The 19,960-nt window shown below is 44.4% G+C and overlaps 1 protein-coding gene and 1 long non-coding RNA gene across 4 annotated transcripts in view; both read right to left on the reverse strand.

Annotated features, from left to right (window-relative positions):
- Window positions 1–365: 365 nt before the first annotated feature.
- LOC113952443 lies at window positions 366–2,454 on the reverse strand. Its single transcript, XR_003529548.1, has 2 exons — window positions 2,143–2,454; window positions 366–1,003 (listed from the first exon to the last, which is right to left on the reverse strand). It is a non-coding gene; the product is annotated as an uncharacterized LOC113952443 (long non-coding RNA).
- Window positions 2,455–4,431: 1,977 nt separating this feature from the next.
- The window catches only part of KCNJ16 (potassium voltage-gated channel subfamily J member 16), a 27,907-nt gene continuing 12,378 nt past the window's right edge, over window positions 4,432–19,960 (reverse strand). For all 3 annotated transcript variants that reach the window (XM_027654534.1, XM_027654533.1, XM_027654535.1), the window contains one exon: window positions 4,432–5,817. In XM_027654534.1, the coding sequence (XP_027510335.1) occupies window positions 4,464–5,750 (1,287 nt within the window). In that variant the 5' untranslated portion in view covers window positions 5,751–5,817 and the 3' untranslated portion in view covers window positions 4,432–4,463. The remainder of the gene's footprint in view (window positions 5,818–19,960) is intronic.

The raw sequence follows: 19,960 nt of genomic DNA on the forward strand, positions 1-19,960 counted from the left end.
AAACAGAGCTACCCAACTTCATACTTGTTTTGCCTGATGTTCATCCAATTCCCCCCAGCATTTCCTGAGCCACCAGGACTCACCCCATAAAAAGCTTTAAATTTTGTAAGTAGCCCCTGTGTTGTGACTTTAATCCCCATGGAAACATGGATCCACGTTTTTCAGCCCAGATAAAAGCTGCAACTTCTCCTTGTTTCGTTCTGGTTCCATTTCTGTCCCACTTCCTCTTGTCTGCCTGGAAGTGACTCCGTTGTCAGATGCTTCTTCCTTCCCTACTTTGGGCCTCCTCTCCCCACCACAGACACCAACTCTTTTTGTTTGCAGGTTCCCAGCTCAAACCAACAAAGATTTAAGAGCTAAAAAAAAAAGCTTACAAGCAATTTTTATTTCCTACACAAACACTTCTCGTGCCCTGAAAAGTACCCCTCATTTCCTGAAGTGAGTTCAGACCTCCTGCACAGTGTGTAAGAAACAAGGGATAAACAAGGGGATAAATATTATGTCCCACATCTGAAAACCAACTTCACAAAAAATATGCACTAAATGATACATGATAATGGGGAAGGAGATGCCAGAGGCCTTAATGAATGGTGGTAAGCAAGGCTGGAAAAATAAATTATATAATAATCTCCTATTATATTCCCTTTGACATAAATTAATCTTGACCCGGAACAATAGTGCTCCTTTCCAAGGGAAAATAACCCAATGCAGTTTATAATCATGAGTCAGGAGTCCAATGCAAAGTGGTTTGTGTTTGCTCTTTGTTGTTAAGATTTTGCTTCATCTGGTGAATTTTGTGGAAAAGTCGGGAACAGGGAGAGCAACTTCCAGCCAGAACTGCCAGTTCCTGCCTCTGGGTGGCTGGGAAGAAGCTGCTGAGCTTCAGCCCAAGGTATTGGCTTTTGGAAGCTCCAAGAAGCACCTTCTGGAAGAGGGGGAGGATCCTGGTGTTTCCCCACAGCTCCCAACTCACTGATCAGCTCTGGATGCATCCTCCTGCTTCCTTTTGGGCTGGTGGGCACTTTGATCCAGTTCATCAGGGGTGACTCCAGGGTTAGGTCTGTGTTTCTGCTCTGGGGATGCAGCTGCTTTTACCTTTGCTGGGTTTCTGGGAGGTTTGTTTGCTTTGGTACTGCTCAGCCCTGCAAGGGGAATGAAAAAATTCCCTGGGAAATCCTCACCTAGAAAGAGCAGAGGAATGAGGAAGAACCTCCCTCCTACTGTCCAAAAGCTGCTGTGTACCAGTGTCCTGCAGGAATCTTTCCTGAGTCCTCTCCTAAGCATGGAGGAATTAAGAACTGGCACCTTTTAAGGTGAAAAACCTACTCTGCACCTTATAAATCTTTCCATGACCTCTTAGTGCCTGAGATACCGAAGCTTAAAATTGTGGCTGAAGGGAAGAAAAGTCCAGTGTGCTCTCAGGAGGTGTGTGGCAGAGGCATGTTCTTTATTTCGGTGTCTTTATTCACAAAAACTCAATGCCTGCTTTGCTATGCATCAGTACACACAGTCTTTATACCCTGAAAAATGAAATTAAAATATCAACCAGGGAAAGGCAGAAAAAGCCAGACTGGTTGAGACCAGCGGTTCAACCAGTGGCACTGGCTGGTGTCAGATGCTGTAGATAAAAGCAGGAGGAACTGTAGGGAATTTGTTGTGAATTAACATGCCCAGGAGAGAAGTTTCTTCCTGATCCTCATCAGTCAGTGGTTGCCTTGCATGCCAACACACACACTACCAGACCTGCTCCTGTATTTTTATTTATCTGCACCAAGAAACACGGGGCAAAGCCCTAAATGAGGCTCCTGGTACTTCCACTTTACAGCAAAGTCATTCTGAGGAAGGAATTTTTTCATCCCAAGAGGCTCACAGGGAACAGAGCTGGGAGAGGGAAAGGCAGCTGAGCTTCACAGCTTAACAGGGAGAGCTGCTTTCTCACACAGCACCTGGAATGTGCACCTCTGGGAGGGATTTGGGGGGTTTTGGTTTCACATCTCAGTGGTATCTCATCTCTCTCATTACCTTTACCGTGTGGTCAAGCAGAGCCACGTGTGTAAGTGCTTGTAACGTGAGCAGTTCAGCAGATTTCGGGTTAGAGAACCCCTGTTTGTGAAAATCAGAGTTGGAAAGTTCCAGGGTGACCATCCTGCCTCAGTCCTGGCAGTGTTTTCTCCATCAGGCTCCCCAGAGCCACCACAGAGGTCACACACCCCAGAGCTCTGTCACTGCTTCACCTCCTCTGTGACACCGTTTCCTAATTAACTTCAATCCTTTTGCCTCCAGTTTAATCCCATATTTTCCTGCCCTATCCAACCATACACCAGATTGTCCCTCTCTCAAACTGCAATTTTGTGTTTGAGAACTGTGTGTTTCCCGACTCCCTTTAGGACTGAAACACTTTAAGTCATTTCCCTGCTTCCTTAACAACATGTTTTCTACATCTCCAGATTCTCTTCGAATTGCTCCATGTCTTTCCCAAAATGTGGTGCCCAACATGGAATAAAGTAACCCAGCCAAGACCAGAGGAGTGTGGAAGGATTATTTCCCATGTCTTGTAGGTTGTATTCTATTTTATACAATCCGGATGGGTTGTTTTTTTTTTTTTTCCAACACCACATAAGTACTGAGACCCTCATACATTTTCCTACATTCCTTCCCATTTTTTTTTTAGACTATTTCCCCAATGTCTGCCAGTGCTCAAATCCAGGATTGAAGAAGATGTTTTCTACTGCTGTTATAGATGGATGCTGCTGGTGAATAAGAACATGAAATAGGTTAATTAATGATCTTTGGAATAACCAAGTCCCTCCAGGTTTCAGTTTTACCTGAAGGGATGATGTGCCAGCAAAAGAGAAATTACATTAAAATAATACATTAAAATAATTACATTAAAAAAATACATTAAAATAATACAGCAATGTTACTACATGGAGTAAATTTCAGGAAAAAAGACTCAGTAGCTATTTTTTCTTCATTAAATGTGAAGAGCTCATAAAAACCCAATTAATTAGTCAGAATGATGTGAATGACTCGTCAGACCTAATTTTAGCAGCCTAAACTTAGCCAGCATTTCCACAACAGTCATCTCATCTCCTTCAGCAACAAATGGAGAGGGATGAACTTTTCCAGGATAAGTGGGAATGCCTGCAGCTCCCTAAAAAGCCAGAGTCAGGTGGGATGAGCTCCCCTGCGAGGGCAGAGGAGTTCCAGTAACCACAGGGAGCCTCAACCAGCAGGCAAACACTGGATTTCTTTGCAGCTGAGGTCGGGTGAGATAAACCCCACCAACTCAGCGGTGGCAAAATAATTATTTTACATCAGTATGAAAATTAAACATAAGGCAAATTAACTGTCATCATCAGGTGGAGAAAGCACCATGAGATATTGCTTACTAAATAGTTACAGAGCAGGCAACTTCCGTGTCACAGCCAACTTCAGAGCATCAACTCTCCTTTTTTTCCAAACTGAGCTGACAGAGGAGTGTGTTGAATTTCTCTGTGAAGGATCATTTTTACACAGCAATCGGAGATAAACATATCTCATTTTGACAAAATCACCCTGTTTGCTCTCCAGATTGATTTTTGCCTTTTCCAAGAAGCACAATATACTAAAAGGAAAAGCGAAATGAAATGAAAGACGCTTTGGTATCAAATATTGCACAGCTCACTCTAAACACACGATCCTCTCCTTGAGGCTCAATGTGATTTTGCTGGTTCCAGGCTGGAGGTTTTCTTTTGATTTCTGACCAGTGCACATGAGGCAGTTTGGCCAACCCTCTGAGCCACCAGAGCCATGTCCCAGAGCCTCCCCACAGCTCCGAGCCAGCTGATATCCCACAACCCTCAAGATGCTGAGAGATCAGCACTTCTGGGAATGGCTCACGGAAAAGCTCTCCAGGAATCCACTGCGGATCCCACAGGACTAGGCAGGGTTTCCAAAGCCACCCAGTAACACTGGGGTCAGTTATTCTTCCCAGTTCACTCCCTCCTGTGAAGAACAGCCCCACAGATTCCCCAGCAGAACCCTGGGATGAGGGTTTCGTCTGAACTGCTGGAGAGGAATGGTTTGTTGGGATGGTGGAGTTTCAGAGCCTCCTAGGAGACTGGGAACTGGCTTTCCAAACAAATTAGGCAGCTTTGAAAAATCTGACCTCGAGGGCACAGTGCATTGTTTTTGCTCCCTGCCAAGATCATTATCTGTCTCTGGGTAAGTCCAACCCGGCAGGGTAGTGAAGTTTACAGTGAGTTTGCTCAAGTGCAGCAGCTCCCTAAAAACCCAGCTGGGAGCTGTTTTGTCACTGATACCCCCCAAACCAGTGAGAAGCTCCTCCTTGCAGCTCAGCACTGTGGGCACGCTGTCAGCGAGGTTTGTGACATTAATACTTGTGCACATGAGTTCATTGTTTGCGTTCTGAGAGCTACCATGGGAGGATCTGTTGGGAGTGACTTTAATTGCAGTCAGAGCTAGATTTGGGACTCTATGGAGAGCCTGCTCAGGGTCACGGCTGCTTTTTGGTAAGAAACCTCTTCAGAAGGTGTCACAGCTGTCATTGGGTCTTCTGGGTCTTCACAGCTGGTGACCAGGGCAACAGCACTGAATGACTTTTGAGTGGTGCTAAATGTCTTGATCTCCAGTGCTGATGACTCTACTTCTTTTTCCCGTGTCTTCTCGGCTCGGTTCCACTCCTGCTCCTTCAGATTCAGCTGCATGGCACTGCAGTGAGGGGCATAAACCTCGGTGGTCTCCTCAAACTGCAAGCAATCCACCTTGTAGTATTTCTTCTTCACATGCAGGACATCGTTAAACCTGTGGCCCCAGAGGATCTCTCCAGGCATGTACGAGCTCCGGGACTGGTGTGAGGTTCCCGTGGAGTCGCCCGTGTAGACGAACGTGACCAAGATCTCAAAGTTGTCCTTGGCCAGGGCCTTCCTGTCCAGGCCGTACAAGGGGCTCTCACTGTTGATTTCATGGACAACCGTCACCGGGGTGACAAGGATGATCTGGTCATTCAGCAGCTTCAAGTCCCTGTACTCCATGGTCATCCTGCCCTCCTTGTCCTCCTTGTAGCGCAGCAGCTGAGCCCTCACGGACCCCTCCACCATGTGGTTGGGCCGGAAGTCGCCAATGCGCCACATGAGGCAAAACTTGTCGTCCCTCAGGCCGACCACGGCGTAGTAGCTGAAACGGATGGTCTGAGCCCTCTTCCGAGCCGTGGCCATCTTGGCCAGGGCCGCCCCGATGATGAAGGTGTTGATGATGCAGCTCAGCACCGACTGCAGGATCACCATGAGGATGGCGGCCGAGCACTCCTCGGTGACGCAGCGGGACCCGTACCCGATGGTCGTCTGCGTCTCCAGGGAGAACAGGAACGCCCCCGTGAAGCTGTGGACGTTTGCAACACAGGGGGTCGTCCCCTCGTCGCTGAACAAGTCCCCGTGCTGGATGGCTATGAGCCAGAACACCAGCCCGAAGAACAGCCACGAGAGCACGTAGGACAGGGAGAATATCACGAACATGTGGCGCCACTTGATGTCCACCAGCGTGGTGAAGATGTCCACCACGTAGCTCTCCCACTCCCCGAAGATGTGCTTGAAGTAGACATTGCAGCTGCCATCCTTGTGGAGGAACCGTTTCTGCAGCCTTTTCACCCCCTTTTCAGGCCTTTCTTGACAAGTGCCTCGATAACTGACCTTATTTCCCTGGATGCTCACGGGTCTGTAGGAACCGCTCTGGTCCGTCGTCTTCCTCATCTCCACCTCGTGGCATCAACTGACAGGACACACTTGAGGTTATTTGTTTTCTTTGTTCATTGGAAACCTATGAAATAAAAGAGAAAGTCCATTTTTGTCTCAATTTCCTGGGGCAGGACTGTGTAACACCAAATCCAAGCACATTCACTCTACGGCCATCACGAGCAAATTTTTTAAGAGTACAGACTCTGACATTCATCACACAACAGCTCTCAGAAACAGGCCTGGAAATATGAGGCAGCAAGAAACTCAAGTAGTTAGAAATGTCCTTATCAATGCTAATTGATTTTGAAATCAAAAACCTTTCTGGTGACCCCACTATGAGCATTTCTTCCAATGATCCCATGAAGTAACCTTCAGATCAGGATGGGCCCTCCTGAAAAATCACAGGAATCACAAACCCTCTTAAAGTTGGCCAAATATTTGAGGTAGTTAATTGCCTGTCGTAATTTTGCTTGTTTTCCTCCACTGGCAGAAATGCCTGGGAGAAACTTCTCATTTAGATGTAAGACTTCAGTAACGTGGGCAGGTGAGTTCAGTGCTAATGGTTTTCAACCAGAAAATGAATCAAACACACAATCACTCGTCATTATTTTTGTTTCAGTATTGCCCAGAAAAACCTGGTCATGGATGTGAACTTTATTGGGCTGGTGCTACAGAGACATATTTGTTCAATTTGTAGAAAATCATTTACATTTCAAATGAAAAAGAAACCTCTCTGGGGTCCTGGAAACCCTCTCGAATCGTTCCCTAAGGTAAACAAAAAAACATCCAGCTGCCAAAAATATTTAAATTTTGATTAATGAGTTCGAAGCAAACATGCAGTGTGTTAATAAAAGTTGGGGGTGACACAAATTTCAGAAGTGATGGGAATTAGGAGATTCCTCTGTCAGAGCAGAGAAGAAATGGATGTTGTTGCAGATTGCAACCACATGAACTTGAGCAGTACAAGTTCTGGGCCATATGTTTAGTGGCTAATAACAAAAAGTTATGTTAGAAATTGAGACCTCATCACCTGGAATTCAGTAAAAAGAGAAAAGATTTAGCTGAAAAAATCATTTACAGGATGCTTGTGAATTATTCATAGGATACAGCACTGAGAAAGGCAAACCCTTTTCCTGCAGATCTCCAGCTCATTCTACCACATCCCAACCTAAACACTGACCAGCCAGAAGTGATGGGGACACAGTAGAACAATTCAAAATTTTTTTTCCAAGTTTCATGCTTCTCACTGATATTTCCGAAGGAAAAAAAAAACATATTTTTGTGGAAAACCTGTTGTTATTCTTCCAAAAGTTGCAAGTTTTTGATGGAAAAATGACAAGTATTTTTCCCATTTTCAAGCTGGTTTCAAAGCTTGAAAAGCCAAGCTTCAGACACAGGTTTCCAACGAAGCCAAAACGTTCATGGAAAATGAATTTAAGAAAAACCAACTTTCCTAGTGGCAGTTTTTTCCCCCTCAGGTCTTCGTTCACTGTGCTGAGTATAAATGAGTGCACACACTTCTAGGCAGAGGAGAGTCAGGCCCATGGAGTGTAATATATATTGGATGGACTAGATTAACAGACCAAGAACTCTCCTCTCATCCAAGGAACAATGACAAGCATGCAGAGACACCAGTCCAAAAACACTTAAAAGCCAAACATAGTTTCCATTTCTTTTTTTCTTTTCTTTTTCTCTCTCTCTCTCTTTTTTCCTTTTTTTTCCAGCCCAGAAATGAATGTGACATATGGTGTCGTAGCCTCAGAATGTGGCCTTCATTAAAAAACACAACATTAATGTTTCCAAAAATACTTCTTGGAATACAGTCTTTGGAAACATTCATATGACTTGCTTTACTCATAGCTTTAAACAAACACTGTAGCCTGGTGTGTTGAAGACGCTTGACCTAACATTTTATAAGTCATATTTAACAACAAACAACAACTGGAAACTGTTGAGTTGTTTGGGTTGGTGTTTTCTGGTTTGTTTTTTTTTTTTTTTTTGATTTAAGGGCCTCATAATGTGAGGTGTGAAAATGAAGCAAATTGTAATCAGGAGCCAATGTAATCTTAAATAAAAAACATCCTCCTGAGGAGCAGTGGAGGAGCAGCACCGACCTCTTCTCTCTGGTGACCAGGGGCAGGACCTGAGGGAATGTTTAGGTTGGATCTCAGGAAAAGGTTCTTCCCCCAGAGGGTGGTTGGGTACTGGCCAGGTTCCCCAAGGAATGGTCACAGCCTCGAGGCTGCCAGAGCTCCAGGAGTGTTTGGAAAATCCCATTTTGGTGGGATTGTTGGGGTGCCTGTGCAGGGCCAGGAGTGGGACTGGGTGATCCCTGTGGGTCCCTTCCACCTCAAGATATTCTCTGATTGCACTGGTTTTCTTATTGACTGATTCAAACTAAAGTTCCTTGAAAACACTCCCAAACATCCTGGGACTCTAAAAGGGACTAAAGTTCCTGAATCAGAGACTGCTGAGTGGATTCCCCTCTCTGGGATTGCCATCAGAAAATCATCCTGTTTCAAAAATGGTGTTTAGATTTTGGTGGTGCTGGCAAAAATCATGATTGTGACATATTTGATTGTGTGGCAAAGGCCACTCTGAATTTATGCTCCTCTGTCACACACAGGAGACAACTTTGTGAGGCACCCTGCTTTAGGAACTCTATACAGAATCTCTCCCAGGAACAGGTTGCAGTGACATATTATGCTCATGGAAGTCTGTGGTGAGTTTTTGGCTGGTATAAAAAGCCATGTAGGAGGTTGGATTTTGCAAAACAATCAAAACTATGTCTGCAAAAAGAAAGAGAACATGATGCAGAGCTGCCTAAACCAAACCCACATAATCCAGCCCTGAGGTTGGATGGAGTCAAAAGGAACCAGTGCAGAACAATGTTGACAGACATACATTGCTCCCAGGATCTGAGTTAGTCTTTCACTGTCATGTTGAAAATTGAATTGCTCAGAGCCAACCTAAAATCCCAAATGTGCTTCAAAGGTTTAAGGAAAAAACCTCCACAGCCTCTCAAAAATATCGAAAAAATAATGCCCAGTATTTTGGGTAAAGGTAACACTGAAAGGTAAACCAAGTCAAAACCTTTCCAGGCTACCTCCTAAAAGCTCCCAAGTGCAATAATAATCATGCATCATAATTAATGAGTCTTTTGCATTGCCTGGTGTTGCTCAGGACACTGAAGCCCAAACACCCACCCTTCAGTGTTTGTAATTATATAAGTCACTGTTATGGTTTGTCCTTCACACCATTAAACAGGCAGGTGATTTCCCTGTTCCAGAGGAGAGGGAGATGTTCCTCTCTCGCTCTGCTGACACACACTGACCTCTGCAGAACAGTCTGAAGACCATTGTCATCACCAAATTATTCCCAAGGACCACAGACTTACACCAGACTTAGGAACTTCAACCTTAGACCTTCAACCTTTCCAACACCTTATTTTTCAAAAGGGAAATATTTCCCTCATCCCTAAGAAAGCCACACAATTACACTAAAGGTCTGACTACCTGGTAAAGATTAACAAAGGGGGTGGGGGAGGATTTAAAAGCATTTTCTACTCACTGGAGCTCCTGGATCAGTCTGCAAATGGTTCTCAGATGTTGCCAAGAAGCATTTTCACCTTCCTGTAATGATGACACACAAACCCTCCCCTTGGTTTGTCTTGCTTTTACTTTCTGTGAGTTTTTTCTTGTATTTCTGGGCATGTTTGTACACATCATGAGCCTCCCCTTGCATTTCAGTACCGCTGAAATGTGCAGCATATTTCCTAACCATCCTTATAAATGTATCTCCCCCTCCAAATAGAAGCTTATTGGAGGTAAAAATGGAGCAGGGAAGCCAGGCTGGGCAGCAGAGAGACAGAAACAGAGAAATCTCAAAGATTTCTTCAGGGTAAATGGCAGAGAGGGTTCAGAAGTTCTTTTAAAATATATATGTATCAGACTCAGAGTTCAGAAAGTCATTTATTCTTAATTATCTGAACCAAGGCCATGATCTTAATGTGTTGGATTCTGAAATATGCTCAGGGAGACACAGAACTGCTCTGGAGACCTGTGTTCATTGACCCCCCCAAACTTGTATTCTTTAAAAATTCCACCCCAGTTCCAACTGGGAGGAGGAGGGGAAGGAAATCCCTGTATTTCAAAGCTCATAAAGCAGCACAGTGGCAGAAACAGGAGCAAACCCAACACCTGCTTACACCCAGTGAGGAGCTGCACCAAGCAAACAGCAGCAGGAGCAGCCCCTTTTTATCATATTCATGTTTTCCTCTAGTTCCTCTTGAACAGAACAGCTGTACCAGAACAACCTGAACTCCTGGTTGTCAGCTCAGAACGAGTCACTTAAAAGCCTGAAAAATCAAGTTTAGCCTTTCAAAGACTTTCACTAAATGTAACATGTCAGTTTAATCCTGACGTTTTGAGTTTAGGGCTCAGAGTTTTGTGAGGATAATCCCTGTTGCACCTTAGCCTAATACCTAACAAGTTGCTGCTACACCCCTTTTATGAGCCTGTTTTCCCATTATGTAAACAATAGGAGTGAATTCTTGTTCGGTGACAACTTCAGTCAACAGCCTGTTTGTAAAACATTAAGCAAAACAATGTGAAGATCTCGGTTCCAGAATAATTCTGTTCTGAGATTAAATCAAAAAGAAAACAACTGGAAACCTCCACGTGAAATTGGGTGCTCCCTCTAACCCCACACACATGGAAGTGGATGTCTCTCTCTCTCTCTCTCTCTCTCTTTCTCTCTCTCTAGGGTTGGTTTAGCAATCACCTCAGCTTCCTCCTGCGTTTTGGAAATGGTCTGAAAGGTTTTCAGCTTTAGTCATTGTTGTGTAACCCTGGAAGACTTTCAGCTCAGAGACCAGAAATGTGACAATTCGGAGCTGCTTTGGAATTGACCCAAATACTTGTCCCTTTAAAAAAAAACCCCACCATCCACAAAATCTAAATAAATCTACTGTAGGACAACATTGAAACTCTTCCTTCTTTCTTCCTTTCCTTCCTTCCTTCCTTTCACTTGCAAAGGGGCATTTCTTCTAATACTTACAACCAGTCATTCTGCTTCTGATCTGCACCACCCAGAGCAGGGCTGGCACATATCAGGGTTCTCCTGTATAATCACTCCAGGGAGGTGTTTGCTCACAGGATTGCTCCAGGACATATAAAACCTGCTTGTAAATCTCCTGCCTTCTTGGCTGGTGAGTCTGATCACCCTTGGCCCACAAGATCTTGTCTTTATGATGTCAAGGCTTTCACTTGCCTCCTCTGGCAATAGAAAAAAGAACAGTGATGTTCACAGTGTCAGGAAGTGTCTGATATTATTTGTCTCCAACAGGTCAGGCCTGAGAGCCTGATAAGCAATTTATGTTACAAGTGAGGTTTTTTATAGAATCCCAGAATGGTTTGGATTGGAAGGACCTTAAAAATCATCTCCTTCTACCCCTACCACGGAGAGAGACACTTTCCACTGCTCCAAGCCCCATCCAACCTGGCCTTGGACAGTTCCAGGGATGGGGCAGCCACAGTTTCTCTGGGCAACCTGTGCCATGACCTCCCCACCCTAGTCAAGCTCCTGTAGAATCAGTCCTTAAAAATTGTACAGCTGATACACATCCTAGAACTGAAAATCAGAGAATCATGGAGTGGTTTGGGTTGGAAGGGACCTTAAAGCTCATCCAGTTCCACCCCCTGCCATGGGCAGGGACACCTTCCACTAGCCCAGGTTGCTCCAAGCCCCATCCAGCCTGGCCTTGGACACTTCCAGGGATGGGGCAGCCACAGCTTCTCTGGGCAACCTGTGCCAGACATGCAGAGATGGAACAGCTGAAAAGATATGTTTATATCCAGGTTTCTTGCTTTGGAAATCAGTAACCAACCTATTCCTGAATTCAGCAGGCAGAATCCCCGATCCAAATTAGCTGTGAGGGAATCAGCACTAATTAGCACTTCCTCCCCTCTCCTCCCCTGGCACTGATGTCTGCACTGACATCACTGACACAGAGCAAAGGTTCATTCCCAGGACTCTGCAGATGTGTGCAGTGGGATTCCACCCCACCTTGCCCCCTCAGGGACTACATGCAGCCCACAGAGCCACAGCAACATTCCTCGAGGAACTTTTCCAACAGATCTCGTTGGCAAAGAACAGGAGAACAGTTTGTTGCACTCTTAATAGACATGATGTAATATAATAATGAATTCAGCAGCGGGTAAGTGGCAGGTCATGAACAATGAGAGAATCAGATTAGATAATGCTGAGCACTTTGATCTAACAGAGCCAACACCCTCAGCCCCGTTATTTGCTGTTATATCTCTTCCCCAAACACAGCAGGTTATTAATGAGGTAGGAATTCGGGGGCAGGCAGGAGCTGAGATTCTAAAAGGGTTCTTCCAGTCTCGGGGACAGTTTCCTTTACGTCACTTTGTGCAACTCTGCTTCCTGAGGCAGGGACTGTACTCCTCTTTTTCCTGTTTTCTGGAGCGCCCTGTAAACCAAACACCCAGGGAAGGGCAGTGTGACACAGGAACCTGGAGTCACTGCCTGTGCAGGCGTGTTCTGTGTTCAGGTATGTTCTGTGCTCAGGTGTGTTCCGTGCCCAGGTGTGTTCTATGTTCAGGTGTGTTCCATGTTCAGGTATGTTCTGTGCTCAGGTATGTTCTGTGCTCAGGTATGTTCTGTGTTCAAGCATGTTCTGTGTTCAGGTGTGTTCAGGTGTGTTATGTGCTGAGGTGTGTTCTGTGCCCAGGTGTGTTCTGTGCCCAGGTGTGTTCTGTGCTCAGGTTTGCCTGTGGAATGAGGTGCAGACACAGGGCAGTACCTGTGGGGTCAGATTTAGCCCTGCAGAGCTCCTTGGTCCTGCCCACCCAGCACAGCCCCCTGAGAGGGGGACAGGTCGTGTGCCTGTAACCAAAGGGGCTGCAGAGACCAGAGAAGCTCTAAAATTGCCTGTGCAGGGTTTAATCCTGCCCATTCCACAGGCTGCAGCTCCCACAGTGGGCAGCCTTGTGCTGGATCAGGTGCCTTGGCTCCTGTATTTCATGTAAGGAATGGGATAAAGCTGAATCCCAAGTGAATGTGTGAGCTCTGTTTGACAGACGACAGAAGGAAGCTGTGAGGAGGAAGCCTGAGGATTCTGATTTATTTTTTTCCTTCCCCAACCCTTGTGGAAATGTCCCTAAAATGCAGCCTGACTCCAGTTATGAACTTCTGCTACCCAGGGCAGACAGGAACACCTCCAAGTTACTACTGATCTCAACTTTACCTACTGGCCCCAGCAGGAATTCCACTATAAAACTCAGAAACTCTCTCATCCCACATAACGAAATATCCCAAATGCCAACTGAATCACCAAAGGCTTCACATTTTCAAAACTAACATAAGGTCTAACAGAGAAAACATCATTTTGCATTACTTCTTAACATCATTTTGCATTACTTCTTTGAGGCAATGGAAGGGAGAAGCAAAAATAAAAGTAAAAAAACCCCATGTAAATAAAATTAATCACGTCCACTACAATATAATTTTTAGGAAATCCTCAAAGAAGCTGCTGACTCAGATTTCTAAACTGATTCCCATATTAAAAAGACATTGAGATAAGTATTAGCTACATGTCAAATCAGTGATTTTTTTTCCTTAGAAAGGGCACCAGAAAATGCTGTGACTGACACTCAGATAAACCAGGCAATCAAACCCTGCACTTCAAGAAGTTAATTTATCCATCAGTCCCGGGGTCAAGAATCACAATTTGCTTTTCTGAGCAACTTTGTGTGACTTTCCTTTCATTTGTGAATATAGATGCAGGAGAAATCCACCTCTGATGCACCAAAATCTGATTTTCTCTCCATCCTACTCAAGCCCATCCTGCAGCTGGAGCTGCTCCGCCAAGGCCCCGAGTCCTGCCCCGCATCCCGAATTTCCATCCAAACCCCAGCACGCTCCCACATTTGCTGGGCTGTGCATGCCACCACTTCTTAAAAAAAGCCTGTGAAACACATTAAAGGGTTTCAGAGATCCGAGGGCTGATCCAAACCCCGCTGAACCGAGCACAGGGGCTGTCTCTGGTTCCCTGCCTTGGATCAGAGGCGGCCGTCGGGTTTCTCGGTATCGCCGCGGGCGGAATCCGTCGCTGCCCTCCGGAATTGGCCTGGCCTGCTGGAATTGCAGCAACACTTTCTAAGAAACAAGGGCTTTGTGAAACCTCCTTTTCTTTCTCTTTTTTTTTTTTATTTTTTTTTCTGGTCGCAGGTTTGGCGGAATGCTGAGTTTCCATCTTGCTGCTCGACTCCGCCGGGTTCTGTAGGAAATTCGGGAGTGGGGTCACCCTGTCAGAGGTGACTTTCAGCTCCTCGAGGAGCAGATGGTTGAACCTCTGTGCATCCACCCTCCTCAGCTGTCCCAGCACAGCTCCACGTGGTTCCTCTGGAACCCAGGAGTTGTTTCCTCAGCCCTCACACTCAGCATGGTGCTGACCACTCCTGCTTCCAGCTGTCACTCCCCTTCCCAGTTCGGAGCTCGAATTTACAGGATCTCGGTGTTTTGCAAGTCAGATGATTGAAATAATGTGGAAGTGGAAAATCACATGTATCTGGGAGTTTGGGATGTATACTTAGGGGTATTATTTTTTACCTCATTGTGTGGGTTGCATAACTTCATGTCTGGGCTCCTGGAGCTGTTCTGCAGCTTATTCCTGATCACCTGAGGGAGTATCTGGGCACAGCAATTCGATTTTAAGATATATGAAGACAGGAAGAATCTCCTTTAAAACCTTGTCTCTTCTCCCCCACCTTTAAAACAGCACTAGACAAGTTAATCTTTCTTCTAAAAATGGGAACATTCATCCTAAATCAAAGTTGAGTTTAATTAATGCCAGTGCCTGCTCTTCACTGATGGTCCAGATCAAATATTTAATGGGGGGAGCTTTATTCATCATCTATGACTCCGTTTACAAACTTCTCCTCTCCACTCCATCCAAAATCAGACAGGTTTAGTGCTTCATTCTTAAGATCCTTCTCAGTATTTTCACCAATATTTGACACCCTGGTGAGTCATTACCAAGAGCCCATTCTTTTGGAGCAATCTATCACCTCTCTATCAGCATTTCTCACATCTAATCCTGCTATTTTTCTATGTCTTCTCACTTAGACTTGTCTTTTGGGCATATTCTGAGTTCTCAAAGGTAACTGAAGTTAGTTTTCTTCCTTGCTGTGTTCTTGCTTTCCTGTGCATGTGCCATTAATTGCAGAGACACTGGAAATGGCTTTCACAATATGCCTCACACAGTTTAAAAGGAGACTTTTCATGATGCTGAAAACCCTTAAACCTTGCCCTTTATTTCATTTGTGTTGACTACTACTACTGTTTTTAATGCAATTTCCTATTTTCTTTATTTTTGTACCCCTGTTTCAATCTCTGTATGTCAAACCTGGCTTGTCAGTAAATCCCAAACTTCTCCCCTGGGGTCCCCATGGAATGGACCCTTCAGTCATAGGCAGTTCCTTCAGCTTCTGAAGGGCTTGAGAGGAATCCCAGCTCGGGCACATGGGATAAGGACATCCTGAGAGCTGAGATATTGGGGTTAAATCTAAGAAAATCAGTCATGCACATATTTTATTTAACTGGAAGCACTAATAAGAATTAATATAAGCCTGTTGCAAATCTTCCTGAGGCTGGAGCCAGAGAGGAAAAGTACTTGTTGAAGGCTTTGCCATGAACCACTGGAGGAATGCAACAGGCTGGTGTCTCAGTCCCACTATAATGAATTTATCAGCAAATCCCTCAGCTGCCTCAGGGGTAATTAATATATTATTTTTTTTGTTCAAAATATCAATCTGTTTCCAAAAATGGCAGCACTTATTTAAAAAAAAAACCAAAACACACACATACATAAAGATATATAAGTATTTAAAAAAAAACCCAAACACATACATATATATAAAAATATATATAAATATATATTTATATATATAAATATATATTTATATATATATAAATATATATAAATGTAAATGTTGTCTTTAATTAAAAAATTGAATTTAAGGATTTTTTTCAAATAGAATTTTTGTCTTCCAGTGACCTGCATTGAGGGCGACTGTGTTTCCCTCATGGTCTGTGACCTGGGCCTCTGTGGTTGCCCTTTGTGTGGAATAGTTTAACTCAGCACTACTGAGTGAAGGAGCTACTTAGGGAGGTTCAGCTCGTTCCAAGATGTTTGTCAAGAACCTGCTCAGTCAGCCGTGTTTTTCCTGTTTCACTTCTCGAAGGCAAACACTGCAAACAAGCAGCAGATCTTATCGAGGCCGTGTTAACAAAAATACATCAAATAAAAATCTGCTACATTACAAATGTCAACACTCCAGAAACGAAGATATCTAGACTGCAGTAGGGTTGATTTTATTGCCAAAGCAATTGCCATGTTTTGAGAAACAGCTTTGCTCTTTTGCCTCGTAGGTGCTACGGACCCATGAAACAAAAGTCTCATTTATTACACATTAACTTTACAGGGGGTGCTGTCGTCAGAGACAAGAGCATGACTAAAGAGAATGTCACTCTGCTTTGAAATTTACTTCCACTGCCCCCTGATCCACTCCGAATTAGCTGGGAGTTGTATAAATGATTGGTCAACAAAATTAAAATTAAGCTCAAAAGCAATATACGCAGCCTAAGTGGGAGATGTTTTATCCTGTATTTTCCCTGGGTCATTTTCAGTTCTGTTTTTACTGATCAAAACCGAGTTAAAGCATTGCTTTTAAAGCCACCGAGCCAGAGTTGTCCAAAAAGTCAAAGGTGATTAATTAAACCTCAAATCACCACCAAAGGCCTGACAAGCCCTGAATCACGAGCTCGGCCCGGTGGCATTCCTCCCTCCTCGGGAACATTCCGTATGGAGCTAAGCCGTGGGCACCCCCTAAAGAACAGATCCTGGGGAGATGAAGCCTGTGAAAAGCACAGAGTGGTGTTTCCCACAGAAAAAAAACAAAAAAATGGAAAACAAGCCCCGTCACTCGGGTGTCTTTAGTTTGGGGGCAACCACAACGCTGCTGGGGCTGAGGGGAGAAAGTGCAGGGCAAGGAGAGTAAAAAGTGACCTCGAAGGTCTTAGCAAGGAACCAGGAGTGCTGTAACAATGAGAAAGTGCTCAGAGAGTGGGAATATCCATGGGAAGGAGCGGGGATGGATGTCCAGCCCTCGTGGATGCTGCAGAGGTGAAGTTACCTCCTGGTGCCACCGGCACAAACATTGTGTGCGAGGTCTGACAGCCAGAGAGGGGCCGTGTTTGGGGGCTGTGAGAGGGTTCCAGCAACCCCATGACGTGAGTTGGGAATTATGATATTACACCATTGGTTTGGTTCTCGGGGTGTTTTTCAAATCAGGGCCCGGGATCTCTTTGTTCTCCCATGTAAAACTCGGCTCTGAGGTCACTCCCTGCCTCGGCTGTTTATGAACGTCCTCACTGAACTCAGAGCCCATTTCCCACTGAGGAAGACAAGAAGCAGGTCATGTCATTGTCTGGCTCGATTGTTCTCCATAACTAATTGCCAGGAGAGGAACAGTTACGGGCTCGGAGCTTTATTGTTGTAAAAGCAACAATGAGAGGATGTGCATGGCACCAGCCACGCCATTGAGAAAAATCTGCTTTTCGTATTAAAACCAAATGAATGAGAGTGACCTGTGTCTGTTTGACAGGAAAATTGGTGAAAGGTTCACAGGGCACCCACCTGTAATGAGTGTTAATGGCCATTTCTGCTGTTGTGTCACCAGAATAGATGACTCTGGGTTTCTATGTGTGACAGAGGTCCCTGGTGACACCCCAAGCCTTCTGTGCTTTTGGCTTCAGGGTGGAGGAGCAGATTTTGGTGCCCTGAACTGCCATTTCCTTAAAGCTGCAGGCAACATACCCTCCTGTCCTGCTCCTATACATTGTTGCCCCGAGCTGTGGCTGCATTTTCTTAGCTCAGACAGAACTCTGGGATCCTTCAGAATAAAAGGATCATTATTGCAGCAGTTGGAAAAGTGTCAGCAGAAGGGATGAAATATTGTCCCGTGCCCTTGCCATACTGAACAGGGAATCTTTTCTTCCAGTGTTAGTTTAGGACTTAATCCTGCAAGGTCTTGTCTGTCAGCAACTACAATCAGGTTTAAGAGCATGAATAACCATCCTGGAAATCACTGGAAACTATTTTGTTAGTATAAAATTAAGCAAGTGAGGAAGTTCTCCAATGGACTTGGACCAGTGCACTCAGCACCCTGCAGAAACAAGCCTTTAGTTCTTAGAACCATTTATTGTGTCCAGAACAGCCACTCATTAGGGCTTTGTGCAGAAAGGTTGAATTTCACTCACTTGGAAGATATTCCCTCTAACCCCCCGAGACACACAGGCTCTGGTTGATTTGGAAAACAAAATGATTAATGGCATTTTACAAGTTTTTCCACTAAACAGATTTCAGTTGAAAGTCTGTCACAAGCTAAAGAACTCGCAGGAATAGTGTCAATCTGATGTCACAGTGGCAATAAATCCTATTGTATTGGATTACATTTTTACCCATTAAAATGCTCTGACCCATTGTCATCCAAGTGGAACCACATTCCACTGGCTGCTCAAAAGGTTCTGATTTCAATCCCGATTGTTGCCAGGGCAACTGCACCTCCATCCAAAACTCTGCTGCACCAATCACTTAACTCCATTTGAAAAGAGATAAAGCAAAGCACTAATTACATACTCCCATTGAAAAAGTCTAAATCAAATCTTTCTGAGACCTGAATAACAGAAGCTGTTTGAGGGTTACTTGGGTTTTTTTGCATGAGGCACCAATTGCCTCATTTCTTCGCTGAATAAGTAGCTGTGGCAACAAAATACCATGAAAAGATTTAATATTCTTAGTCTATCCAAAGCAGGAGTGTGCTAGAAATCTCACCACAGGCCACTCCTGGAAAGAGTTCTCTCTCAGTTGTGGAAAACTAAAAGGATTTTCATTAATAGTCAAACAGCTGGTTAAGGCTTGCGAGTGGAAATAGAAATACTTGAATTTTCCCACTGAGATTTCTGGTGGAAAGTAGCCTGTGTTTTATGGCATCTCCTTTTCTGAAGTGAACATCACCTCCATTGTTGGGATTTGTCTCGCTCTGAGCTGTCTCTGAGTGGGATAAAGCCAGTCAGAAAGTGTGCATTATCTTCATTTCACACTGCTCAGTGAACCCCTGTCTTGGTTTTCCCTTGAGGTGCAGGAAAACTTGTCTGAAAAATGGTTGTTCACTGAAATTGTCCCTTTTCACTTTGTTTCCCAGACTTGATTTTTATCAAATGTCAATTCTTAGATCTTCTCAGGGAAGTACAGACCTACTCTCCCCTACCATGACAGCACAGAGAAACCCAAAATTCAGTGGCTCCTTAGCTGAATCTTTCCACAGGAAATTAAGGGCTGAAACACTCCCCACTCTTCCAATTCTCCAACCCAATGTGTCACCACAAATAACATTTGAGTAGTTGAGGATTATTCTACCCTGTCTGCACTCTCAAAACAGGAATTTAACTGCTTTAAAAAGAGGAACCAGACAACAAAAATGAACAGTTCCCTGTGAAACGCAGCACAGTGACTTCTTGAGTTACAGCATGTGCAGACAGGATGGACAACTAGTCTGCTTTTACACTGGATGAAAAGATGAAGAATCAGATCACGCTCTTAACCCAATTTAAATAGCAAACAGAAGTCTGAGGTTGTATTTGTTTGCTTTCCTCCTTTGTATTTATCATACGGCTGTTAAATTGCACAACAAGTTCCTGGAAAGGGGTGTTCTGTTACCAAGCTTTTCACCAAAAGCTTGTGGTGAGAATATTGGTGACTAATAAAAGAAAGAGGGTAAATCATCATCCAGTCTAGAGGATCTTAGTCACCAGAGAACACTGAGCACGGTGAATTAGCAGAAACTCTCTGAGCGTGAAGTATTTTCCAACTGAACTTTCCCAGAGCTATTCAGAACCTCTTCTGGCAGAAGGGCTTCTCAGATTTTAACCTTTTTTTCTCTGGTAACATGCCCTTTGCAAAAGTTTTTTTCTCCAGAAACAGTTTCCTGGAGAAATGATCAATACACCAATCCCTGCTCTTGTTGCCTTCAGAGTGACAGATAGAGAGATCTTGGTAAGAACTTGTATTTCTGACATCCCTTCCCTCCTGTTGAGAAGAGAAGAGAAGAGAAGAGAAGAGAAGAGAAGAGAAGAGAAGA

The sequence above is a fragment of the Corapipo altera genome, unplaced genomic scaffold, assembly GCF_003945725.1.
Source record: "Corapipo altera isolate COAL_440 unplaced genomic scaffold, ASM394572v1 343, whole genome shotgun sequence".
Classification (NCBI taxonomy): Eukaryota; Metazoa; Chordata; class Aves; order Passeriformes; family Pipridae; genus Corapipo; species Corapipo altera.